We start from the raw sequence: 27,618 nt of genomic DNA, 5'->3' as shown, positions 1-27,618 counted from the left end.
TGCAAAGAAACTGATAAATACAGAAAAGATTCTCCCTGCTTCAGATGTACCTTAAAGCGGAAATATAAGAGGACAGCTTTGTGGGACTAAGCTGTGTAAGTGTTACTCTTTTTATATAAATATGTGAGGATTATTTCACTTTGACACAATGAAGCATATTACGCAAAGCTTGTCATCATATTTTTGAAATACAGTGCTGATTGTTATGGAACATCCTGCCATTTTATTTGTTTTATTCTTTTGTTTTATTTTATTTTAATGGATTTTATTCATCTGCTCTCTTTAAAATGTTGGATTCTTTGCGATAAATACCAGAGCATGAACAAGACTTTCAACTGTATCTTCTTAATGGCAATAGACCTATTTTCTTTTAGTATATCCAGTTGGTTAGCGCCCACTTAATTTGCAAGTGATATCAGAAATAACTTGTCCAATGAAGGCACTTTTAAAGTTATAGTTGTGTGTCCAAGCAGACATCCAGCCCTAGCTTTTGGATACTTAGTGGAGATGATTGGACACTTTCAATGTAATCAGTGGATGGCACCCCACCTGTTTCAATGCTCCTGCAAAGGTACGACAAACAAAAAATAAGAATAACCCCATAATAATGTTTCTTCTGCAATTTCAGATCAATTTTGTTTTTAAAATAATTTTTCTAAGCTTTGATAATAATTCAAAGGATTTTTCTTCTTACCAGTTCAGGTATTTTCTGATGGCGGGCAGAGGAATAAATAAAATTGTTAGTATGTTGTGGGTATTTGCAGCTGTTTTGACTTCATTTCTTTTTTTAAAAAACATCTTCCCTCAAAACTAAAAATCACTTTCAGCATAGTTTGAATGACAGGACATAACATTTTGAATGGAAGAATGGACACCTACTAACAATTTATTTAAAAATACCCTGGCTGACAGCACCTATTTGGATGGTAGCTTAAAATCCATTTTAACAGAATAATAATAATAGAATTTATTTATATCCTACCCAATCACTAGGAATCCGGGCGGCTTACAACAGTAGGGAAATACAAAGCAATAGCAATAAACAATAACACATTTACTTGAGAATGTGATCAACCAAGCAAATGTATACCAATTTTTATAGTTATAATGTTTTATGGAGGATGAGAGATGTGTTAGCTAAATGATATGGCATTCATATATGTACAGGTGCTCTTTGGGTTGTAAGGAAATGAAGTTTCCTTTGACAACGTGTGGAATTAGGCACTATGGAAATAGCTTCTAGATTAAGAAAAGGCAGAGGGAAGGAGAAATAGAGTTTTGAACTCCCCATGTCTAAACTGAAGCTTTTCATAGAGGAAAGGGATGACCTGGTTTGAGTTTTAGTCAGAATAGATTCACTGAAATCAGTGGGACTAAAGTTGGTCATGACTGAGTCCCATTGATTTCGATAGTCTTGATCCAATCCACGGTCATTTTAAAAGTGTGGTTTGTCCCCCCAAAATAATCAACCTAGCCACTATTACAACAGTTGAAAGCTCTTCTTTTCCTATTCTGTGTGCCCAGAAATGCCAACTTACTTGCTTCTGTGCTTTTCACATGGGGGTTGAGCACTGCTTGAAGATGTTATCATTATGTTGCACCTTGTTGCTCCAGATTACATCACTATTAATGGAACAATTATAGGGGCTTCTGGAAAAGCTAATAACTTTTATGGTAGACATTCAGTTACTTTGCATTCAGCTGTCATGCACTAGATTTGTGCATCCATGTATATTAGTAAATTAGTTACAATAACTTTTTTTTTTTTAGCAAAGAAGAAAGCAATATTTTAAAATAGGTTTGAAAAGTATATCTACTTTATGTGCTTTCCCACAGCTTGGTATTGTGAAGTTGTTTCTGGTAAACAGAGATTGTTGGATGCATGCTGGAAAAGTTCTGGCTTTTTCAGATTCTGTGATATTAGCCAAATAAAATGTGATTGAAAGATTCATATATTTCATAAATTTAAGCAGGACTAGTTTTTTTGAAAAAAATAATCTTTTATGAAGAACTAGCAAACATGTTATAGCAATAAGATACCATCTGTTGGCTATTCAAAGCAGTTATCCAAGTAAGGCATCAAGATAATGATTCAGTGGCTCTGCCCTAATTGGGATTATCAACTGGTCTGAAATCTCAAAACAGAAAAACACACTGATATTTTAACTGGTATTTTAATTCTTTTAAATACAGTTCAATGTATTTCATTTGTAATATTTAAATTTTATTTGCTTATTCTGACTACTTCTCCTCTGAGCATGTGTGTAGTTTAATGCCTGTTTCACAAATTATGATACTTAAAAGCAAAAGTAGAAAATGTATCTATGTGAAAAAATTTAGTGCAGCCAAAAACAGTATTTACACTAAAATAGCTGAGCAACCTGCAAATACATTTGATATAGGATCAATTGGCAAAAAGATCTGCATATTTATTATGTAGCTTATTAGTATCCAATATGATGAATCAGCATGCTTGTTCCTAGTAAAAGCTACCGTCTGAAAGCATCCTTAGATCATACAAAATGTTTATGAATGCCGACAGTTATGCAATTTTTTTCAGTTAAAAATTAGATCCTTGATCTTAAATTTGGAGTTAGGAATAAGGCTTTTGCTGATGTTGTATGTTTTCAAGTCATTCCCAAGTTATGGCGACCAACCTATCACGAGATTTTCTTGGCAAGATTTGCCAAGAAGTTTGCCTCAGCAGGGTTTGCCTTTGCCTTTCTCTGAGGCTGAGAGAGTATGACTTGCCCAAAGTCACCCAATGGGTTTCCATGGCTGAGCAAGGATTTGAACTCTGATCTCCAGAGTCATAGTCCAACACTCAGACCTCTACAGCACACTGGATATTTAAACCTGAGCACTATTTAAACATATAGGCCTGTTACAGACTGCCAAAATAAAGCTGCTTCAGGTCTCTTTGGAGGTATGCTATTTAAATGATGCTTGGGTCCTAAGAGTCTGGAGGTCACGCCAAAGCCACACTCCATTCCTAAGCACTGGAGTGCGGCTTTGGTGCAGCTTCCGGATTCTTAGGATGCATGCATAATTTAAACAGCATACCTCCAAAGAGACCTGAAGCAGCTTTATTTTGGCAGTCTGTAACAGGCCATAAAATTTTTATATTAGTTGTCCTATGTGGCACTCACTATGATATTTTGAGGGGAGTCTACATGTACACTTATGAATAGTAGTATTTGCAACCACTTTACACAAGAAATATGTTTATGTTTGCCCCATGTCAATCTACAGCCAGTATTTATCCTATTGCCTGGATGTATTTTTTGGTAGAAGCTTAATCTCATTTGAAGTGGTGGTACTGAGCTTCAGAGGAGTTTACTTCCCAGTAGTTGTCCAAACTGCTACAGTCAGTCTAGTTCTTTATTTATTTTATTTCAGTAATTTGTAAAGCCAATTTTCAGCAAAAGAACACTTAAATCAACACACAACAGTATAAAACAATAAAAAGAAGTTCACCATTAAACAAAACTGTCCTGCTTGATAATTCTGTTGTGGCTCAAAAATAATTAGCTTTAATCTTGTAAGGGTAATGGTTCAGTTCTTTGGAGACAACGAAATATTTATCTGCTAAATATTTGAATTATAGCTGGATCTCTTCTGTGACCACAGCAAAGGGATATCTAGAACATAATCACGCACTAATTAGTTAATGCTGGCCCACCCTCAATTAGCTCCACAGAATTTCAGCAATCTGTGTGGATCCAAATCTGGAGAAAGGGTTAGGACAGGATCCAAATCAAGATTCAAATCTGCTGCCCAAATCTGGTGGCTTTTCTGCAACCTCATTTTCTTTCCCAGGATATGAGTGCACTGTAGAAATGCGAGAAGACTTTCAGCTCAAATTCCTAAAATTCTCTCTGGTCAAGAAATTTCCCTTTTGACACTACTGTCAAAATATTTACGATAGATGTTAATGTACAGTCATTTCAAATATTTGGAAGTGCTCCCTGGAGGGTCTCCTTCGAGGCCTATGCTCTACATTGTGTAATAGAGCAAACATCACATTTTTTGCCAATAATAGCATGTTACCAGCTGAGCAATTTCTTTGCTAAAATTAAGACAGAATATCTGCTGAGTATTGCACTGAGTTTTGGGTTGTATGTTCAGATTTTCCTTTGAAAATGCATTATTACTGTATGCATGGATTCCCAAACTCTGGTTCTCCACATGTTTTGGACTTCAGCTCCCAAAATCCTCAGCCATCTTGGCCAATGGCCTTGAATTCTGGGAGCCAAAGTCCAAAATACCTGGAAGGCCAGAGTTTGAGAACCACTGGAATAAACAGATTATTTTAAACCTTTTGTGTAATGGTATGTGTAGGGTGGGCAATTTAAGTTTCCTAAGGCTTCAGTCTTTAGAAAGGAAACAAAAATATTCACATATCAAAAATGTCAAAGCCAAGCCTGTTAAGGTCTAGCTTCAAATTAGCAGAGTAGCAGAAATGTGCTCTTGTCTAACTATGCTTTTCTAAGAACTGCGACTGACTCAGAAACAACACAAGTAGCTTGTAGTTGAAAACAAAAGTTTACTAATGGCTTTAATCTATATTTCCATAGAGGCTCTATATCCTAATCTAGTTAGTGAATAGTTCAGGTAAAAAGAATTATTTATCCCACCATCTTTCAAAGAAAGTTGATGGAAAAGAAAAATGGAAATACAACAGCTCAGTTGAAACTATTTTGAGAGAAAAATATCTGCTAATCCGAAAGGGAGAATGACCTCAGTCACATGGTTAGTTTGAATGAGAGAGAGAGAGATAGAGAGAGAGGAGGGTTTGCATGCAGGAATTCCCTATCTATCTAAGGAGGGGGAAAGAGAATGCAAAAATCATCCAACAGTATGAAGTGCTTTTTTATTGTTTACCCTGTGCTGAATTTAGATTATAGTTGTTCATGTGATGCTAAACTGCTTGCACTGTGTCCAAACTTAGGCAGCTTGGAAGACAGGCAAAAATATGCACCAGTGAATTAATTAATGACAGGTAGAAGAATGGATTTTTCACATTATTTAAGCATGAGTTGCTGATAGAATCTCTAGAGTCAGGGAGGACAGTATTAATAATTCTGTTTTAAAAATCAATAGATTTTTTGGTGTTAGCTTTAATCATTCTCTTCTGTATATATCATAATATATATTTTGCACTGCCTAGTGTGCAGAAATGCAAGTTTTGCTTTGTGAACTAATTTGTGTAGGGAAAGCAGTATGGCAATCTGTGCAGGAGAGGAAGTAAAGGATTTGACGAGAGACTGAGTTGTTCCCTGGTATTTCTTTTATGTTGTTGCTGCATTTGCTAGAGAAATGGTAGCATTTGTTACCAAGCAATTCTCAAATTTATTATGGAATTCTGAATTAAAGTACTGCAAACGGTTTAAAAAATACATCTCTATAGATTAAAATATGCGGACTTTGTACATGTCCAGTTGAACAGTTGATCTCATTGATAACATTTTCATGATTCATCAAGGCACTTCTGTTTTGAATAAATATTTACAAGCAGAGATAGCATGTGGCAGCATTCCATCCATGCCATACCTTTTCACCTTTTGCTCCTTTCTAATGATGAGCGAATAGGATGTTTGTGTGAGCACAGGTTGTGAACATAACAGAAGCATGCGTCTTTTTAGGATTTTTTAAACAACAATTGTACTGTACATGTCACAAGGAAGTTTCTCAAAGTTTCCAACTCTTTTAACAATGCCAAGATTTTTAAGATGTCTTTACATTTCATTTATTCAGAAATGGTATCAAAACCAGACGGCTGGAACCAAAGATTGTCTGATTAGTTTGGATCAATAAGCAAAATTCAGCATCCATTGACTCCCCCCCCCCCCCCCCGAAGAATTCTTATTAATCACTTAAAGTTCTCAGGATGCAAGGGCAAAAATGTTTTATGGGAACGTAAACACTAATTATAGTGGCAGAAGCCAATGTGATGTAGTCGTTTGGATGTTGGATTATGACTCTGGAGACCAAGGTTCATATCCCCACTCAGCCATGGAAACCCACTGGGTGACCTCAAGCAAGTCACATGCTCTCAGCCACAGAGGAAGGCAAATCCGCTTTGAAAAATAATAGGATGTTATCATTGGCGTGGTCTAGGCCACAGAATTCATCATCTTTGCATCTCTGTTGTTCTGCTTGTGATGACAAAGCCTCTGCTACTATATAGTGGGCCAGAATGTTCACTTTCTTTAGGAGCTGAAGAGTTTTGCAGACCAGTTTCTATGAAAGAAAAGGAAAGTATTTCTAGCTGAAATAAAAGCCTCACAGAGAGCTGAGGAAAAGCAACCATCAGTTTGATTGCCACAAGATTCTGTATGCTATAAAAGGTAATGAAAGTAGACAGTAATGCTATAGAGGAATAAACTCTTTAAGAACACAGCCTCATAGCCAAAACCCCCACAAAAAACTATAGTTTTGATCATGCAGACTACAAGGTACTTACTGCTTTTGCACTAAATGCACCATTTTTAAAGAATTGTCTACAGCCATAGTGCAAAAACAATAATCTGTAATGATGCTCTTCTTACAGCTGTTTCCCTGTAGCAAGATTTCCTCTCCATTCCCCTCCCCCCCGCTAATTTGTTTCAAGAGCGAACAGATACTGGAGATTTTAAATAAACCTCCCTTGATTTACTTATATCCAGTTTAAAGCTGAATTTGGGTGGCATCTTGATCTTATCAGACTTTTTTTGCCACCAAATCTGCTGTTCGTATACAGCCCAGGTCCATCCCTGCTTCCAAAGCCGCTTCTCCCGTCTCTTTTTAGATCCGGCTGTTTACTGACATAAGAAAATGGCTGGCGGAGTGGCTCTGGAAGTGGGGATGGCACTGGGCTGTATTTGGGCAGCTGTATTCACTGGCAAAAAACATCTGATAAGATCAGGATGCCGCCTAAATTGCGCTTCAAACCGGATAGAATTAAATCGATTTCATAACCAATGCAATAAATTTCTAAGTTTACCAGATTTCAGGGCCTGACCATGAGTCTCCCATTTTGGTGGGTTATCTTCAAGCGGTAGGCAATGGCTTATATTATCTAGTTTTGAGGGGCTCAGCTCTGGGCAGGAGAAAAGGGTTATGTGCAAACCACCAGTTCAACTAGCGGAGAAGCAGCTTGCTACAAATATGCTGAGCTCAATCGATTTGTTGCTGTGATTTAAAAAGACTTTCCAGGGGATCTGAGTATTCACTTAGGTAGCTTCTTCATGCCCTTCCAATAATTGCAGTGCAAGGACTCCCTCCCCTCTGCTCTGCATCCACTTTCTGGCTAGAAGCAGGGAGGCTAGGCTACTATTCCTTATTCCATTTTCCTAAGCCAGTGAGAAAGAATAACATTCTTTAATTTCATCTTGATCTGGGAACGGCCCTTAACAGTTCTCTCTTAATTTGTACGCTAGAAAATATGTTCTCTCTCTTTCTCCCCACTCCACATGTATGAGTTTGAATTACAAGCTGTGATAGTGGTTAGTGCTTAATGCATAATATTTAATGACACCACCACAGTCAATTTCTAGCTCTCAGGTTTTGGCCTGGAAATCTCAGGGCCTGGGAGGATCTTGAACTGGATGCAGTGAGACGCAGGAATAATTTATGCAATCCTGAGTTCCTTTGAGGAATTTGGGGCTAAAAATGTAATTAATTATAACAGACCTATGGACTTCCAGTCCAACATGAGGAGAGAGATCTCAGGAAATTCCAGGGCAGCTGCATTCCTACTAGGCCATTAGAGTCCTGGCTAATTATTGAAATGACAAATGAGAAAGCTTATGGAAAGGTGGATTCTATCAATAAAAATGCAATTAATGGAAGGATAAACACAATAGATTCATGATCTTGATTATTTTAATTAACACCAATATAGTATGAAATTTTGTAACCTTAATTTGAGAACTATTTTTTTTTATTTAAGGATATTTCTGTTGGAATCTCTACAGTCTTTTCTCCTCCCATAAACTGATTGTGGAAATCCTTTGGCACCCAGCTCTTGCCTAATGGAAAATACAAATAACTAGCAACATTTCCTTTCCTTAGGTTTGCTCTTTGGAAGCCCAGAGCACCCCAGCTGAATGAAGCAGTGGGAGCTGGACCAGAACATGGCAAACAGTTTTATGACAGTGCCTGATGGGTACTGCCTTAGTGAACAAATGCAATATTATGGTGAGTCAAGCTTAAGAACAAAAATTAAAAATAAAATCTGGAACTTGGTGTGTACATGATTGTGAGAAAGTTTGGAGTGCAACGGAGTGGACCACAACAGGCAAGTGTACTCCTTGCATTTCTACATTTCTTACCTAAAGCTGTTATGCTGGATACCAGTTTAAGGTAAACCATAATGATTTTCCTTTTAAAAAAATCTTTTCATAAATATTTTAAAGCATGTCTCTTCATTCTCCTAGCCACCTCCCATGCTATTTAAAAATCACTGTAGTGTCTATTCAAATGCCTTAACTATGTCACAGCAATTTTTTTTAACCAAGCCTAACATTGCTTTTGAACACTTGCCATATAATCTTGTAAATGTACATAGAGAAGAAAGCCCTGCTGAGTTCGGTTGGGGCCTAAACAAGTGTGCTCAAGACTGTAGCCAAAGGCTCTCCCTAGAGAGTAAGTCCCGTTGAAGCTAGAGGGACACAAACAGTAAATATGCTAATACAAAACTGAACTTTCAGTAATACCATCAAACATTTAGTAAAAACAAAGTCCTCCACCACAGGCAATATTGTCTGCAGAGCAGACTCTGAAACCACATGCAGGCTGCTCTCTGGGATAGACAACTCTGGAATATACAGTAATTCCACCCCAGGTGGTCAAACTGGTAAAAAAAAAGATTTAAAAAAAGATCTGGAATGTTGAACCAATATTATACTGGGCCTGCCTCTTATTAAATATTTGGATTATCTATGTCATATGTCAATCAGCATATTTTGTTTATTAGAGTTATTTATTATAAAAATGTAATATTTGATTCTTAATAGTTATTTAAGTTTTATCCAAATTCACATTCATTTGCTTTTATTTTTGGCTACAGTCAGCCCTCCTTATCCATGGATTTTTTATCCAAGGATTCAAGCATCCATGGCTTGAAAATACCTTAAAAATATACAAATTCCCATAGGCAAACCTTGATTTTGCCCTTTTATATAAGAGACACCATTTTGTTTAACAGGGCTTGAGCATCCACAGATTTTGGTATCCATGGGGTGTCCTGGAACCAAACCCCAGCAGATACCAAGGTCCCACTGTATTAATTTTTTTTCATTTATATCTTGGCCCTTGGTTCATATCACATAGATATTTACTTTGTTCATATAGCTATTCTGGTCCTGAGTTCACTATTCTTGGTCCGTTTTTCTCCATTTTTATGCAGTTGAAAGACCTTTCCCTTTGATCTTGTTATTTTTAGAACTGGTGCTTTCTGTACTCCTCATCCCCATTTTGTTTCTGTGCTGTGTCTTTGCAATGTAGACCTATGGGTAGGCAGTACCTTGGTTTTAGTAATTTTATGTAACCTGGTTTAGGTGCTCTGAAGAGTGAAAAATCCTCAACTATAGATGAATGAGTGAATGATGAATGATCTAATATTCAGAGATGTCAGATCTTATAATAACCATCGGTTGGTGTGATTTTTCTAGATGTTTTGCCAGAACACATTGGGTATCCATTGCAAGACCTTGACTGCCAGCCTCCCTCTTACTGTCAGTATTCACCGGTTCAGTTTCCGCCTGTATTACAGGCACCATCTCCCCAGTCTCATTACACTGCACACAACTTGGACTCCCAGTACAATGATGGGCAATACATCATCAGCAATTGTGAACTCAGTAAGCCTGCCTGCATGGGTTCTCATGATGGGGGAGGATATCCAGGACCCAAACGACCCAGGCTAAGTCATTCAACTCTGCGAATAAAGGGTCAGGAGGAGCTTTGTGTGGTTTGTGGGGACAAAGCTTCAGGATATCATTACAATGCACTCACCTGTGAAGGCTGCAAAGGTAATGGGAAAAGATTTTTGTGACTATGATTGGGTGCTCCTGTTTAAAAGACTTGAGAATGCTGATTGTTCAAATGCTGGCTCTTTGAAACTGAGGAGACAAAGGTCCAAAACATACAGCAGAAATAGTCCAACTTGAAACCGCTTTAACTGCTCTGGCTCAGTGCTAGGGAATCCTGGGAATTGTAGTTTATTGGAGTATCAGAGCTCTAACAGAGAAGGCTAAATGTCTCACAAAACCCAGAATTCCCTAGCACTGAGCCAGGGCAGTTACATCGGTCTCAGACTGGATTATTTCAGCAGTGTGTTTTGGACCAAAGCAATAGAGACCTATGTGCAGGAATCCTGGAACTATTTTTAAAGTATATGCTCCAGCTCAAGACTAGAAGGCAGCTCATTTTGAATTTTGTGTATTTACATGTATGCTTTTGTAAAACAATAATACAGAATACAGTGAATAATAATAATAATAATAATGTCGCCGACTAAAGCAGTTAACGATGTGAATACTATGAAGACAATGGCCAAATAATGGATGAAATAGTATAAAATTGTTCAGAGCATAAAATAAATGTCAAAGAAAGGGGAAAATATACGACCCTATTAAGTGAATGCAAAGATGGCAATAAACTAAGACATTTATGACTGTAATTCCTTGGGAGCTCAATTACACAGGGGTCTTGGTCGTCTTGATCATGGGAGGGGGGGTCCCAACCCTCCCTATGCCAGCTGGGGAGACTTAAATCTCCCTCTATTCTGAGTTCAATGCCATTGTGAAGCCTGTTGCTGTGTGCCTTTAAGTTGTTTCTGATTTATGGCAGCACTAAAGCAATCCTATCATGGGGTTTTCTTGGCAAGATTTGTTCAGAGAGGTTTTTGACTGTCTTCCTCTGAGGCTGAGAGAGTGTGACTTGCCCAAGGTCACCCAGTTAATTTCCATAGTCAAGTGGGGATTCAAACCCTGGTCTTCAAAGTTGTAGTCTAACACTCAAACTACTACACCACTCTGACAGTACCTGTAAAATTTATTGAGGGAGCTGGAGAGCTTCAGCTGATTGAGGCTGGCTATATGAACTGCAATGTCTGGGGATATAAGTGCTAAGAGAGATGGCAGATTCATATTCCTCATTTTCCTCTAGAATCTATAAAAATGATAATAATAGATAATCCCCCTGGGGATTTTATGTTGCTTTGTCAATAGGTTTTATGTCTGATAATTCATGTAAGATTATGTTAAACCAGGGGGGAAAATCAGTGCTAAAAACATATACTGTATGTCTATATATATATATTTTTCATTTTAAAAATATTTTGGATACAGTCCCCAGACTACTATACATGACATCTAAAGACAAATTGCTCCAGTGCAGAACACTGCAAGGTTTCTGACTTACTACAAATTATAATGCTATCAATATACAGTAATTCTCTAGCACCAGTAAATTTGGGAGACAATATTTCTTAACATGGCCACAGCACCATAGAGGGAGTGGTCACTATATGGCTTGAGAATTCTTTGTCTTGCCACCTGCCTATCCACTTCAAAAAGGAAAGCATAATGATAATATGGGAAATGGAAAGATGGATATAAGTACTAAGAGAGATGGTAGACTAAGATCAGGGTGACCAGACATCCTTCTTTCTCAAGGCATGTTTTACATTTCAGCCTTTTCTCCAGGAGAAATTCCAAAAGGTCCTCCATTTTGAGCATGACTAAGAAGCGTGAATTGATATTTATATGAGTGCTTTTAGCTTTTATTTGGTCATGTCCTACATTTTCTTTTCCGTTCTACATTTTTGGCACCTTGTCCTCTTTTGTAATTAGGACATCTGGTCAATCTAACTAAGACACAGACTGATGGGGAAGAGTGTGCAAGAGAAAAAGAGGTTAGATTAAGCATCTCATCCTATAGGCAAGGAAGAAATAAATTGTAACAAGACAAGAGGGGATAATTGCTGATACAAATGTAGTTTCAAATTTTCCCCACCACTAACAGCGAGAATATAATGCAGGGCAACCAGATATGAACTGAGCTCTTTGGAGGAAGGGAATAATATAGATACTTCTGTTTCTAATTATAATTGTAGATAATATCAGTATTTTTGTCTTGTATTTATAATGTACAACAGTGCAAGCCTATCCATGTCTACTCAGAAGTACATCCCATTGACTTCAATGGGCCTCAGACAGGAGTGAATGAAGACATTGCTCCTCCATGAAATTTTCCTTCATTCCCCAAATTTCTAGCTTTCCATAAACTTAGCCATATTAGTCCAAAATAACAGTATGCAAAGGGATCTTGTGGCAACCTTTAAGAGGAACTATGCCAAAGAAGTTGTAGTGTGAGCTTTTGTATACATGGGCCTGGAACAGATGGTCAGGAAGGAGTGGCCAGAGGTCACTCCAGCACTGATCAGGCCGGGACTGCAGCGGTTGCACAGACAACTCCTGAAGGGAGCCACCACTGCAGTTCCAAGCTATGCCGGCCAGCAGTCAATCTTAATTGACTCTTTTTTAGGCTGGCTTTTCCTGGTTTGGCACGGTTTCCGACCGCTTTGGGGGTGTGCGTCAGGTGTTCAGTGCTTTCTTAGAAAAACTCAAATTTAGTAATCTTGGCTTTTGAAAGTAACAGGAATTTCAAGTGGACAGTTTCTCCACAAGTTTCCAGATAAATCGGGGTACATTAAACTTTATTAACAATTTAAATAATTTTATTAGGGTGACTAGCATAACATGCATTCAGTTCCTAGTTACTGTTACTGTTATTTACACAACCATTTTGCACGTGGAAAATAATTGTATTTTTATTTTATTTGTTTTTTTGTAAACTTCAGAGTACACTTTCTAACTAAAGTGCATTAAATGGGATTAATTATGGTCCAAAACACACTGCAGAAATAATCCAGTTTGAGACAATTTCAACTGCCCTGGCTCAGTGCAAGAGAATCCTGGGAATTGTACTTTATTGTGGCACCAGAGCTCTCTGACAGAGCAGGCTAAATGTCTCACAAAACTAGTTCCCAGAATTCCATAGCCTTGGGCCAGAGCAGTTAAAGTGGTGCCAAACCGAGTTATTGTTCCAGTGTGGATGCAGCCTATGTCATTACTAATGAGAACAGAAGCTTTTTTTATAGTGACAAATGCTTAAATCCTTCTTCCCTTCCCCGCTCTTGCTACATCCCTGGGTTTGCTCCTAGGTGAGTTGTCATAGGATTGCAGACTAAATTTATGTTCAGCAATTGTATTTCCTGCCCTATTTGTTGACATATTCTCCTACAGCTATTTATCATCTCTGTTTAAATCTGTTAGTTAAAATAGGGAACCCTGCTGTTAAAAACTGTGTGGTTTCTCCTTATTTTTATTCTCATCATCCCAAATTATATCATTGCTAGGATTTTTTCGACGCAGCATTACCAAAAATGCAATATACAGATGCAAGAATGGTGGCCACTGTGAAATGGACATGTATATGAGGAGAAAATGTCAGGAGTGTCGACTAAAGAAGTGTAAAGCTGTAGGAATGCTAGCTGAATGTAAGTGCCTATATTATAATAATCTGCTCTGGGATATGCTTCTCAGATAAGGAAATTACCTTTCATGCTGTGTTTAAAGCTAAATAGTTTTTCCTCCATCTCATATGTTTTAGCTAATTCTTTTCTGATCTTCAAAGTTTTGTTTATTGTATTTGTTAAACACCTCATAAAAAGATTTCTATAGTTGTATTTTAAAAACAGTATAATGCTAACATAATCACAACATTACCAAAGGACAAGATCATCATAATATGTAATATATCATGCTGATACAGAATTACAAAAATCAATATAGGAAAAACAAAATGATCATCAGGCACAAAAGCTAAAACAGGAGCTCTCAGTTGAGCATCTAGGTGATATTTATATTCAGATCTTATAGATATTAGTATTTATTAGTTTATGCCAAACGGCACTGCACAAAAAGGGGCATGATCAAGCTGCCCAGCAGTGGCTATGGTGCCATTTCACAGGCACAAAAAGGAGCTGGAAAACCCGGCTCCTTTTTATGTTCTGCAGAGGCCGGATTGGTGCTGTGGTGTGCATTTGCCGCAGCACTGATCCAGGACAGAAAGGGCTAGCGTTTAGCCGTTCCTTCCTGCCCATTTGTACAGGGCCTAAGAAATGATCTTGTTGAAATTAAGCTGGTTTGGATGAGTGCTAGGGAATCCTGGAAATTATAATTTGTTGGGGCACCAGAACAATCTAACACATCTAAGAAAACCAAGCTTCTCTACCCTTTCACATGTCAGTTTATTTCTTGATTTAGTGTGAGTGTTTTCAAACACAGACCAGATTCTTTCAGTTTCCCCTAAAAAAAGAAATGCATCTTGCTCTTGCATTAGAGTTCAGTTTGTAACCTATGATTTGTTTGTCCTCATTCAATGCACAGAAATGAGAATAACATGATACTGTATATAGTTTTTAGAAATGATTTGGAGAATATATGAACACCATGTCTTAAAGATTTTATTTATCGTGCTAAAATAAAACATTCCACAATCCCATTTTCTTCCTTTTTCAATTTTTCCAATCTTTTAGAAAAAAATAAAAAAGGCTTCAGGAAAAACTGGAAAAAAAAGTCCCCCCCCCCTAATTTTTCCATTTTTTTTTTTTCTGGGCCTTCATTAAATGTACATGCTGTTCTACATATTCACCATGAAGGTCAACACACTTGGCACATTGTTTTTCAAGTTTCTTTAGTCCTTCCAGTTTTTTCCCCCTGCTGTCTCGTCACTGATATACTGCTCTGCTGCTGCTGTCACCTTTGAATCATTCCTAAATTCCCTTCCTTTAAAACTGTTTTAAAGGTTTGGAAACAGGAAATAGTCAGATAGAGCAAGATCTGATAATTAGAGTGGAAGGTATATGCACTCAAACCTCAAATTCTTCAAAACATCCATTGTCTTGCCAGCCCTGTGAGTAAGTGAATTGTCTTGCAAAAGAGAACACCTTTTTGCAGCTTATCAGATATGGTAGTTTTTCCTTCAGCCTCCTTTAATTGGCTCAACAAGTTAATGTAGTATTTTGCATTAACTGTTTGGTTATTCTAAAGATAGTCAATCATCCAAATACCTTTCTTATCCCAAAAAACTGTGGCCATGACCTTTCCTGTGACCTGAATTTCTTTGGCTGTGGAGAACCCAAGTGCAGGCACTGCAAGAGCTGTTGTTTGGTCTTCGGATCATAGTGATATAACCATGTTTCGTCAACAGTGATGAGTCATTCCAAAAAATTATTACTAGATCACTCAAAATTACCCAAAAATCAATTTAGAGGTAACACTTTATTTCGTTTCTAGTCAGCATTCAAACATTTTGGCACTCACTTGGTTGACAGCTTCTGCATAGCCAACTGCTCATGAATTATAAACCCAGAGCTCAGCAATTGTTTTAGCTGAGATTTGCCAATCTGCCAAAATCAAATCATGAACATGCTCAACAATTTTAAGAGTTGACACTGTTGAAGGCCTCCCAGACCTTGCTGCATCTTCAGTCTCAAAATCTTCATGATGAAAGCTGGCATACCACTTCTTCACAGGTGATTATGACAGGCACTTGTCACTCAGTGTTTGTATCATACACTTAACGGATTTTCTTTGGAGTTATCTTCTGCAGGAACAGGAACTTCATGATGGCCCAGAGTTCAGTACTTGACAATCTCATCTTTTATTGACATGGTTCTATCCATAATCTGAAAAAATTAAAAAAGTTAGAGCTGTGATCCTGCAAATTGGCAATTTGCAATACAAAATAATACTCTTTCAAAATAAAGTGACAAAATTGTGCTTAGATTTTGGGAAATGTGTTGGGCCGAGAGCTTTTCTGTACCCATTCGTAGCTGTGTGTGTTGGCCTACAACATGCAAAGTAAATAGCAGCTGCCTCCTGGAAACTCTTACTAAGCATGCAAGAACAGTGAAATAGAGAGAAGGGGGGAGAGGAAATAAGTCTCCCTCATAGCTATTCCCAACATATTAAAAAAGCATAGATTTCTAAATCTGGCCACCTAATGGAAATTGTAAGAAAAGCAGAGCCTGGTGAAAGAAAAACAAACCATTCCTGGATGCATTTTGGGATAATAATAATATTTTTTATTTCTTTCCTGTCTCTTCTTGCAGGGTACAACACATTAAAATACAAAACACAATTAAAAATACATAAACCCACAGTCAAAACACAATACTATAAAATCATTAAAATACATTCATAAGAGTACATATACAATTAAAAAGTCATGATTTAAAATTGACTGGGTAGGCCCGCCAGAAGAAATATGTCTTTAATGCTGTTTTAAATGCAGTCAGCATTTTCAACTGTCATATCTCCTCCGGAGGGTCATTCCACAATCTGGGGGCAGCAGACAAGAAGGTCCTCTGGGAAACTGTCACCTGGTTGAAGCAAACATTTCCCAGAGTATACAGGGTGGATTGTACCTTGGGAAAAGGCTTAAAGCGATCTCTAGAAGATTCAAAATACGTATTTTATTCAAAGCTTCCCTGACCCAGTTGCTTCATTTCACAGGTATATATTGTTAGTTTTTAATTGTCTTCTTTGAGGTGTAGAAAGCTATCCCTATTCCTGCCATGTTATTTCTGAAAACTGAAAAAAGGAAGAAAATGGGACTACCAAATTTTCTGTTAAAAATGTAATGCTCTAGAAATTCTCTATTTCACTATATTTTACTCTGCTATAAACTTCTTACAGGTCTACTAACAGAAGTCCAGTGTAAGTCAAAGCGACTTAGAAAAAAGACTACCTTGCTTTGTAATATCAAACTGGAAGATGAAGGGGTGGACAGCAAACATGTATCCTCTACGACCAAACCATTAAAAGTAAGGTCATATTTAATATTTTAATTAGTACATTTTAAAACTGGTTGTTTCCTTAACATTTATGTCCAACCTTCTTTCAAAGCTACAGGAGAGAATGGAACTTACTCCTGGGGAGTATGAGCTCATTGAACATATTTTGGCTGCCCATCAAAAATGCACAATTCCAATGGAGGAAGCAAAGAAGTTTGTACGTGTTCATAAAATATAATATATATGTCAACATGGCTTTTTAAAAAATCAATATAGCATTTTGACTTTTTAATGGAATTTTTTGCTAATCCTAAACATTTTAATTAGCTGCAGGAAACTGCCAATCCTGAACAGAATTTTCTACATCTTTCAGAATCAGCCATGGTTCATGTACAGGTATTTGTGGATTTTACAAAAAGGCTCCCAGGTAACGTATTCCAGTCTCATTAGCATTACATGTTATATATCTTTGTCATACTATAAATCTGTATCACAGTTACTTAAGGTATATTTAGTCTATCAGTCTATACCACTTTAAAATAACGAAGTGGAACTTGATGCACATGTTTAGTGCTCAGTTCTACATACCTCTGAATAGAATTTTGTGCCTCCAGCATTTATTTTCAAAACAGGAAAATGCACCATAAAGTGTGTTTTAAAAATCTCTCAAATACTGAGAGAATGTTGGTGTTCAGAATGATAAGGTTCAGAATAACAAAGAAAATATTATGTTTCATGTATCAGTGTCATAGAAATGTGTGCAGGGTTGCTGAAGCCCTACATACATTTCTATGACACTAATACATGAAACATAATAATCTAAATCCAAATGTAAGTCCCACTGAGAACAGGCCCACTGAAGTGGGAAGTTGGAAAATCAGCACTCATGTAATTTCATTTGAATCGGTAAGTCTACCCCCTGCTAGGGCTAGCAATTGTATTTAGGTTAGGGTGGGAATTATACAGCCTTGCAGAAGTTATTGTACTACAGTTCCCAGCATTCCACACACTGGCCATGCATGCTAGGACAGCTGAAAGTTACGATCTAGTAACATTTGGAGGACTGCATGATTTAGATCTCATTTTGACCAACAGGTTGATTCTAGATTCCATCATACTTAGAATAGGGCCGCTGAAATTAATAGAAATTACATTAATCATGACTAACCTCAATCCCATTAGCTTCAATGGGTATATTCTCAGTAACTCTGTCTTACATCTAATACAATGAAACCTCCCTTGAAGGTTGATAGAGAATCATAGAATTGTAGAGTTGGAAGTACCCCAAATGTCACCTAATCTATTTTCTGCCAATGTAGAAATCTACAGCTAAAGCATACTTACTAAATAGCTATCCAACTTGTTTTAATCCCTCCAACAGAGGACAGTTAACACAGGAGGGTTTAAACCCTCCAACCACCTTTCAGAGTAGCCCATTTCACTGAGCTTTGACTATCAGAATAGCTCATACCATTAAAATATTATTCCTATTGTTTAGTTGAAATCTACATTCATGTAATTTGAATTTGTTGCTTTGATTTTTACTCTCCTGAGCAATGGAAAACAAATTTGCCTCATCTTCCCAACAATAGTCCTGTGGATATTTGAAGATGACTACCAATCAAATGTCTGAATGAAAGTTGCTGTGCACATTCAAGACAGCATTCTATGTTTCAAGTGGGAAGCCCAACTCAAACCCTCACGTTATTTTTAAAGGGGGAAGGGTTATAAAATAGACTGCAGTTGAATACATGATGCAAGGCTTCTTGAAAAGTATGAATTATTTGTATGTCTAGAACAGAAGCATTTCAAAAAGAAAGAAAGATCAGGCTAACACATGGTACAACTACATGGTACACATGAGCATCTTAAATAAAACTAGGATAGCTCCTTCTTGTAATGAAAAGCACCTTCATGTGAGGCCAGTCTAAAGTCAAGAAGCAGTGGGGTCATCATCCCTCTCCACAATTCAGCTGAAAGTTCTTTCTGAGTTGCTTTTATTTCATGGGGTTCCAGATGAGTGCTTACCTACACAAATTCAAGCTGAAATATGAGGGAGAATGAGAGGGATAAATAGATGGGAGGAATGAAAAGAAAAGGCTATGGGTAGAAGGAAAGTAAAATGTTTATTTAGGTAGAATACATACTGCCCTTCTTTATACTAGATTTCAGGTTGGCGTTGAATAAAACACAGAGAAAAGCAAAAAATAAAAACGTCAAAACATAAAACACCTGGATTTTCACTTGGCAACCATACAATAATAATGTTGGAATTGGGCAAAACTGTCTGTGTAGAGTGTTGCATAGCTGGAGTACCATAGCCTAAAAAGTAGTTACCCCCGCTGTTTCTCCATTACAAAATGCTTTATCTTTATTTTTCCCAAAAGAAAACAACTGTTGGGATTTTAAAAAGAAGGAAGGAAGGTCGAGAAAAAAAAGCAATATGGCAGCATCTTTATAACTGACCGATTTTTATTTTAGCATTAACTTCAATGGATATAAATCCACTTCTTCAAATGCAGTACGAGGTGATATTAAAGCCTCAGGTATAAAGCATATTTATGCAGTTATACCTGAGGCTTTAATGTAACTCTGTACTGCATTTGAAGAAGTGGGTTTATATCAATGAAAGCTCATGCTAAAATAAAAACTAGTTAACCTTAATGGTGCATTCCTCCCCCCCTTCCCCTCTTGCCTTCTTTTTATGCTGCCAGAAACTAGCACAGCCATTTCTTTGAAAACTTGTTGTTTTGTATGTTTACATGCAACCTGTTCTCAGCAGGAGTGTAGCTACTGGAAGAGCAAAAAGATGACATTGGCCCTCTAAATAAGAATTCTGACCCCCCACAGTTTTATTTTTTCTTCATTCTCCAAAACACTAGCATTGGATAGTGCAACAATGAAAATCATTCACACCTTATATACCTTATAACTCTTACATATGCTCTGTTCACCTTCCTTTGGTGACTTTTCCTACCCTTTTCTTTGGATGATTAAACTGTATTTTACTGAAATTTTAAGTTACTGCAATGCTAGAAATTTGGAAGCCAAAGGAAAATTTAATTTTTACAATATCATAGGAACATAAATTATACAGGGAAAATCGCTGTCTCACAGTTTCACTTTGAGGCATGATTATGAAAAGCTTTTTTTAAAAAAAAAAAAAAAAAGCTTATTTCACAGAAAAACTATGTCAAATTCCAAATTTATGTCCATCATCAAAGGAATTGTTGTAATTTCTGTTGCCTATCTGTTTCTACATAGGGTTTGAAAGCTTAGCCAGTGATGATCAGATAGCCTTGTTGAAAGGCTCCACAATTGAAGCAATGTTTTTACGCTCTGCCCAAATATATAATGAACAAGGAATTGAATGCCAGTCATCATTCAGTGAAAGTAAGTTTTACCACATGCAGTTATATTAATTTATTACAAATCAGTCTCCTTTATGCATGTGATGAGGTGGGCTATTTACTGCTGTATGGTCTTTTCCAGTTATACTGTTAGGATAAATAACGCCTCTCTCACATCACTTTATTAAATGAATGACTTTTACAATATATATAACAAAATATATATCTTCATGATAAGATTTTTTAAGAGTTAAGTTATGGACTTTCATTTCCCTTACTCTAGGTCATGTAAAATTTTCTGACCATACTATTTGTGGTCAAGATAAAAGTACTTACTCCATAGAAATGTCTCGTACTGAAGAAAGTCCAACATCTACCAGTACAACAGGTAAATGGGACTTCCAGAGTATATGTAACTATATTTAGTCAGTTGCTAAATCTCTAAATAATATAAAATAGTTTTGAAAAATTTAAAAATCTACTATCAATGCTTAGATTACTTAATTTTTTAAAAACAAGATATCTGTCTCTTTGGTATTGGTGGTTTTCAACCAGATCACTGCTTGGATTGAACATTTTTATGATACTGTCAGTATTAAATACGTGTGCTTTCCTTGTGTTTTCTAACTTCATTTGTCATCCCCCTTTCTTTCTTTTTTCCTCCCTCTTTTTATCTGCCTTTCATCCAGGAAACTTCCATCTTCTGAACTTGTCTTATTTATCCAGAAATATTATTCTCTCATTCTCATAATTTAACAACTGAGGCTGCATCCTCACTGCAGAAATAAATCCAGGTTGACACCACTTTAACTGCCATGGCTCACTTCTGTGGATTTCTGGGAACGGTAGTTTTGTGAGACATTTAGCCTTCTCTGTTAGAGAGCTCTGATGCTACAACAGACTACAATTCCCAGAATTCCATAGCACTGAGCCATGGCAGCTAAAGTAATGTCAACCTGGATTATTTATTCAGTGTGGATGCAACGTTAATAATAATTTAATTTGTTTTATTTATATACCGCTATTCCAAAGATCATAGCGGTGAACAGCAAGTAAGCTAATTAGCAAGTAAGCTAATTTGCCCCCAACAGTCTGGGTACTCATTTTAGCGACCTCGGAAGGATGCAAGCCTGAGTCGAGCTTGGGCCCTTTGCTGGTCTTGAACTCGCAACCTTGTGGTTTCGAGTGAATGGCTGCAGTACAGGCATTTAACCACTGCGCCATCAGGGCTCCATTAGACAAATCCTGCAGTCTATTCTGCTGATGTTACCTTGGATCTTAGCCAAACTTCCTCCTCATCTCTCAAATTTCTCCATCTTAAATTTATCATCTGTTCTATTCATCCTGTGACCCTGTTAGTTCTTAATGTTTGTAGGATGGTCCTTCTTTCTTTTCAAATTTTATTAAACTTCTTCCATGAACTTGTAAGTCTATTCCCCTATCTACAGTTGCCATTTTCTGTATGTCCATTCACCAAATGCATCCTCCATTCTTTGACTCCATCCTTTATCACTAGAATTTTTAACCTCCTGACATTCATATGATTTCTTCCATTGATAATCCATACTCTTCACATTTTTTGAACTGATCTTCCCACATAGACATCTATTTCTTTTTCTTTGACTATCATATGGCTTAAATTGCCATCATTTTACATAAAGATGTTTGGTTTAAAAATCAATAAAATCATCATCACCCATCATCATCATCATCAATATATTGTTAAACTACCATTTGACACTGTTGTTTTCTTTCTTTGGCAGGTATTACTGAAGAGTTTATTACTGCACTCTTTTACTTCTACAGAAGCATGGGAGAACTTAATGTTACTGAGACAGAGTATGCATTGCTTGTTGCAACTACTGTGTTTTTTTCAGGTATGATAAGCACCTATCTATCTAGTGATAAAATGCTAAAAATTGATATTTTCAAATAAGATTGTGTGGATCCATGTGTGGCACAAATATATAATAATGATAATAGTTCAAATACCTCACTCTGCTACTGCAGCAACTGACAAAAAGGAACTAATAGCTTTGTTGGGAAGCACCTTATATAGGGTTGCTGGAAGTGGGCAGGGCTACTTCCAGAATGCTTACATAACATTTTAGAAGGTTCTGAATGGTACTCTGCACATGCACAGGATAACTCATTTCTGTGAAGCACAGAGACCCCAAAGAAAAAAACATTTATTAATTTCAATCGTTGATAGATGAATTTCTCAAAATAGTGTAGTTATTAGTAATTAACCTATACCATCATGTGGGATGAAATATCATTAAGCTAATGGCCCCAACAAGCTGGGTACTCATTTTAGTGACCTCAGAAGGATGCCAGGCTGAATCGACATTGGAGCCCCTGGCTGGTATTGAACTCACAATCTTGTGGTTTGTGAGTGAGTTACTGCAGTAAGGCATCTGGCCACTGTACTAGCAGGGCTTTCTGCTAGCAGAGAGGAAGGGCTCTGTTGCTGTGGAAGCCCCTTTTCCATTATCTAAGAGCTCAGCATGCAGAAAGCAATCGCTTGTAATATTTCTGCCCGATGTAATTGAAATAAAGCACTAAAATTCAGGGGGTGGGTAGCTGGTTTTTAGCAGGTATAAGTAAATCACAGAGGGATTTAAGCTACTATGATTGGCCAGGGTAAAACCCCTGATGAATTCCCCCTTCCATACTTGTCAGCATAATCTAGCAAGAAGTGATCTGTAGGAGGAGATCTCTACTCTGCTCCTACTTAGTCCTATTTAGGATTGCTCTTTAATGGGTGCAATCCTGTGCGTGCATATTAAGGGGAAAGACCACAGAATATGTAAGTTTTACAATTTAACATGGATAGGTTACTAGAAATACTAGAGATAGCTACTAGAAATAGGTTTTTAAAAAGTTAAGAAAACCTGAAAATAACAAATGATAGAAACTTCCTTATATTACTTTCATAATATGCTATGAAATGTGAAATTGTTTCTTTATGGAATAATAATGTCATTTTATAAATTCTGATCTTTTATAGTACCAGAAATGAATGTTTACATATTTTACATATACAGAAGATTTATTTATTTATGCAACACTAGATTTATTTATTTAATGACTTCACAATACCCCCTCAAACTGAGGCCCGGTACAGATGGACCCTTTGTGGTGCGCCCATGACGTGCTAGGGTTGCTTGAGGTGGGGTGTGCACACGCCCCACAATCTTAGCACGTCATGGGCACGCCGCAGCTGCGCGGCACCATCCAGATGGTGCGTGCAGCGATGACATGCAAGCAGCACAGTGTCCAAACGGGGCTGCGCCACTGGCACATCATCACACCATCACTGGCGCTTTGGCATGGCGCAGGTACGCCACAAAAAAGGAGCTGCTTCCGCGCTCTCCTTTCTTGCTGCACAGCAGCATCGCGCAATTTGGTTGCTGCAGTGCTGCTGTGGGGCAAGGAGAGGCACCTCCTTGGCGCCTCTTTTCCCCGTTCTGTACCATGCCTGAGATAATTATTTTATAGATTTAATATACCACCTTTTAGGATGCCTACCATCAGAGGCTGGTTTACAATAACAAATCAAAACACCACTACAATCAAATAGAAAATATATAATTACATAAAATGTGAACTAACACTAGGAGATAAAGTAATTGTGAAACAACCTGAAAAACATCTAAAATCAGACTGGCATACCCCCTCCCTTTTAAATGCTCCTGCTGTGTGTGTGTGTGTGTGTGTATCAGGAGAGAGTTTCAAAATGATGGTGTCACCACTGAAAAGGATCTGTCCATCTAATTAATCACTAACTTAATAGCTCCTAATGGAGATTCAAAAAGGAGTTCCTCAGAAGCCAATGACAAGTTCAAATGGGTTTAAGGGTTCCTAGTGATTGGGCGGGCTATAAATAAATTTATTATTATTATTATTATTATTATTATTATTTTCCATGCTTTTTCAGATCGTCCACTCCTAAAAAACAAACAACATGTGGAGAAACTCCAAGAACCTTTCTTAGGAATTCTGTACAAATATTCAAAAATCTATCACTCTGACGAACCACAACACTTTGCCCGTCTCATCGGGCGTCTCACTGAACTCAGAACCCTCAATCACAACCATTCAGAAGTGCTAGTAAACTGGAGAACGAGGGATCCTAAGCTGACCTCTCTGCTTTGTGAAATCTGGGACTTGCACTAAACACATTACTAATTACTTAAAATGTTCTACAGCTTTGTTTTTCTAAAACATACTATTTCCTCATTCTTGTGCTTTTATTTAAAAAATCTCATTTATGTTAAATGACTACAGGCTCCTTTAAAAATGCTGTGCTGTGATGAATGCAAACATAATGTTCTGTTCTAAAAATACACAGTCCAGTTTTTCTGCAGTTTAAAAGGTAATATTGTGATCTTTACCATATTATCACCTTTCCTGAAAAGGTAAGTAGAAAACAGCTTTAAAATATTATGGACCTAGAAGCAATAAATTCTTTACACATGCTTTCAGATATTTTCAGAGTTATGGGGAGCAGTTTTCTTTCACTGGGGCCCCAAACAGACAGGCCAAAATAAATCTGCTTCAGGCTATTTTGGAGGTATGCTGTTTAAATGTTCCAGCCTAAGAGGCTGGAAGCCATGCCAAAGCCACACTCCAGTCCTAAGGACAGGAGCACAGCTTTGGTGCAGCTTCTGGCCTATTAAGATGTGTGTGTCTGTTCAGGCCCTGGGAGCCTTATTGCATGACAAAAAAAGCTGAGATGGAGCAGCAGAGAAGTGGCTTTCTCCTTGCATGCAACCCTTAGCTATTAACCCTTAGCCTACTCATTTTGTAAAATTGTAAAAAAAATTTTTTTTGGAAAAGAGAAATGTCACAATAAGTCTCTAGTCCTCTTCACTGCAAAGAAAAATGTCACTGAAATGGCAAATCCTTGAACTTCCTACTGCTCATTAATAGCTAAGGGTTGCATGCTGTTGTAGCACTTCTGTTCTTTTTCCTTAGGGAGAAAGTGTGTCTTTTGCCAAATTGATTTTCCAGTGAAACAAATGACATGCTTTTACAAGTGTCTCCCTCAGGAAGAGAATGAAAGTGCTTCAACAGCATGCAGAGAGGCAAGGAGAAAGCTGCTTCTCTGCCATTGTGTATTGGCTTTCTTTTGTCATGTGAGAAGACTCTAGGAGAATTACCATTAAATAGCGGAAAGTTTGCCAGCTGAAAACTCACGTATGCACAGCAGCTCACAGGAGAAGACAGAGACTTGATAGACCACTAACTCCCTACTTTACTAAGTTTCATTTAATTATGTGCTTTACATTTCTGTATTTTCCCATTTTCAAATAATGAAAGAACCCAAGACTAATGCAGTTATGTAATGATTATCCCAAAGAAACATGTACAAACTTAGATGGAAACCAAAAGTACTGAATTTATAGCTTATTTTAATATTCTGGAGTGGATCTGGGTTGATTAGTTTTCTTTTTTACACACACACACATCACCAAATAACGCCATTACATGATACACCTCTCCTTATCTGCCAAAGTTGTTTATTCATAAGAAATTAAATATTAAAATCTATTAGCATTACTTCATTTCCATGTAATTGCACTTAAAGAACAAATGCGTATAACTGTGGATCAGATAACTGCATCACAAAAAAATTATAAAACTAAATAGTAGATAACATTGTAACAATGGTTTAGGTTATGCTGAGCTAACAGATGGTTTTAATTTCCTGTTAATGACTTGTTTTCTTAGAACAGTTGTTCAAAATAGGTAAATCTTAATTTCAGCTATAAACCAAATTTTAATAACTTAGTCGTTTCTGTTTACGTCTGGTTGGGCAGGAATAAAAACATCACAACAACTTGAAGACACACAACAGTAGTTTCCATATTTCTTGAGTTAAATATATCATGTAAAGATTCACTGGAGATGTATAACACATTGAATTTATAATGCAAACTCCCTCCATCCCCAGCAAGCAACTGCAATTTACTGCATATCCAGTAATATTCAAGGATAGGGCACACAAAGGTTACTGTTTACTGCCATCAAGTCGACTTCGACTCATGGCTACTCCAGGAATGAGAGACTTCCAAGTCATCCTATCATCAGCATCCCTGGCTCAGGTCTTGCAGACTCAGGGCTGTGGCTTGAGTCTATCCATCTGGAATGTGGTTTTCCTTTTTTCCCCTACTGCCTTCTACCATAGAAAGCATTATTGCCTTTTCTAATGAGTCACATCTTATGATATGCCAAAGTACGACAGTCTCAGTCATCTTGGCTTCCAGGGAGAGTTCAGGCTTGATTTGCTCTAGGGCCCATTTATTTTTCTTTTTACCAGTCCACGGTATCCATAAAACGTGTTACTTATCATTTGTCAAAATATAATACAATTCAAGATTACTATGTTTTTGTAGATACCTTTACACAGCTATAGCACTGGACTCCACTAAATAATGACTGATGTTGTTCACCAATCAGCTTTTTTGTAGTTCTGTTGAAATCTAAACCAGTGGGCATTCGGTTGCAATTGAACTATTTCCAAGGGATTTCAAAAGGACACATGATCAATAACCTTCAGTAGTTTAGTTCAAATTGCATATTCAGTTTTGTATTAATGATTCATAGTAATAATTTGATGATAAATTAACAGCCAATGTATATTTTCCTATTAATTTCTGGATGAAAAATAAAAGTCCTAATATTATGATAGTGTCTCTAGTTCAAGCACATTTTTTAAAAAACACATGCCTTAAAATTGTGTTTTTATATTGATATTATTATCTTTGTATTTAATTCCTTCACATCTGAACTATGTGTAAATGGCTTATATGAATATATAGCTAGTATTTTTAATACATGAAACATGTTTTGTATAGTACATTTTCAGATTATATATATTTAATAAATGCACTATCATTTTTGTCTTCCGGGGCGAGAAAGTTGATTTTATTTCTGTAATAACAAGAGAGAACTTTATTCCAGGCTTATGACTGAATACTTCCATTATGATAATCTGCTTATATATCACATTGCCGGGAACATGCTTTGGTGTATCCCAGTGTTATGACCAAACTAGATATGGCAAACGAGAGGCATCAGGAGTTACACAATCAGAAATGTTGTCTAGCATAGCTTCACTAAAATTTGAAACACCTTTGAACTATAGAATAATAGAGTTGTAAGAGACCACAAGGGCCATCCAGTCCAACCCCCTGCCATGCAGGAACTCTCAATCAATGTGTACCCAACGGATGACCATCCAGCTTCTGTTTAAAGACCTGCAGGGAAAGAGAGTCCTCCATTCTCTGAGAGAGTGTGTTCCACTGCTGAACAGCCCTTACTGTCAGGAAGTTCCTCCTAATGTTGAGCTGGAATCTCTTTTCCTGGAGCTTGCATCCATTGTTCTGGGTCCTGTTCTCTGGAGCAGCA

General features: G+C 37.2%; 1 protein-coding gene and 1 long non-coding RNA gene across 2 annotated transcripts; one reads left to right on the top strand and one right to left on the bottom strand.

The window, feature by feature from the left end:
• On the top strand, positions 1-24,405 carry LOC149315879 (bile acid receptor-like). The gene is made up of 11 exons (XM_089514342.1): positions 1-95; positions 8,056-8,181; positions 9,657-10,016; positions 13,409-13,549; positions 16,755-16,882; positions 16,965-17,069; positions 17,180-17,279; positions 20,117-20,245; positions 20,486-20,590; positions 21,966-22,079; positions 24,143-24,405. Exons 2-11 carry the CDS (start codon positions 8,091-8,093, stop codon positions 24,379-24,381), a joined length of 1,512 nt encoding a protein of 503 aa, XP_089370468.1. The 5' UTR covers positions 1-95; positions 8,056-8,090; the 3' UTR covers positions 24,382-24,405.
• LOC149315878 (uncharacterized) lies at positions 14,642-27,424 on the bottom strand. The gene is made up of 3 exons (XR_016280406.1): positions 26,608-27,424; positions 18,763-18,895; positions 14,642-15,742 (listed from the first exon to the last, which is right to left on the bottom strand). It is a non-coding gene; the product is annotated as an uncharacterized LOC149315878 (long non-coding RNA).
• Positions 27,425-27,618: the final 194 nt, after the last annotated feature.

Source organism: Sceloporus occidentalis, unplaced genomic scaffold (genome assembly GCF_023333645.1).
Source record: "Sceloporus occidentalis isolate IW3139 unplaced genomic scaffold, rSceOcc1.0.p SCAF_3, whole genome shotgun sequence".
NCBI lineage: Eukaryota > Metazoa > Chordata > Lepidosauria > Squamata > Phrynosomatidae > Sceloporus > Sceloporus occidentalis.
Note: the sequence above shows the minus strand (reverse complement) of the source record. Positions and strands in the feature narration are given on the sequence as shown.

Coding starts and splice junctions, on each gene's coding strand:
- LOC149315879 (XM_089514342.1), top strand. CDS start 8,091: ATGAAGCAGTGGGAGCTGGACCAGAACATGGCAAACAGTTTTATGACA. Junction 13,550..16,754: donor TGTAGGAATGCTAGCTGAAT/GTAAGTGCCTAT, acceptor AACTTCTTACAG/GTCTACTAACAGAAGTCCAG. Junction 20,591..21,965: donor AACATCTACCAGTACAACAG/GTAAATGGGACT, acceptor TTTCTTTGGCAG/GTATTACTGAAGAGTTTATT.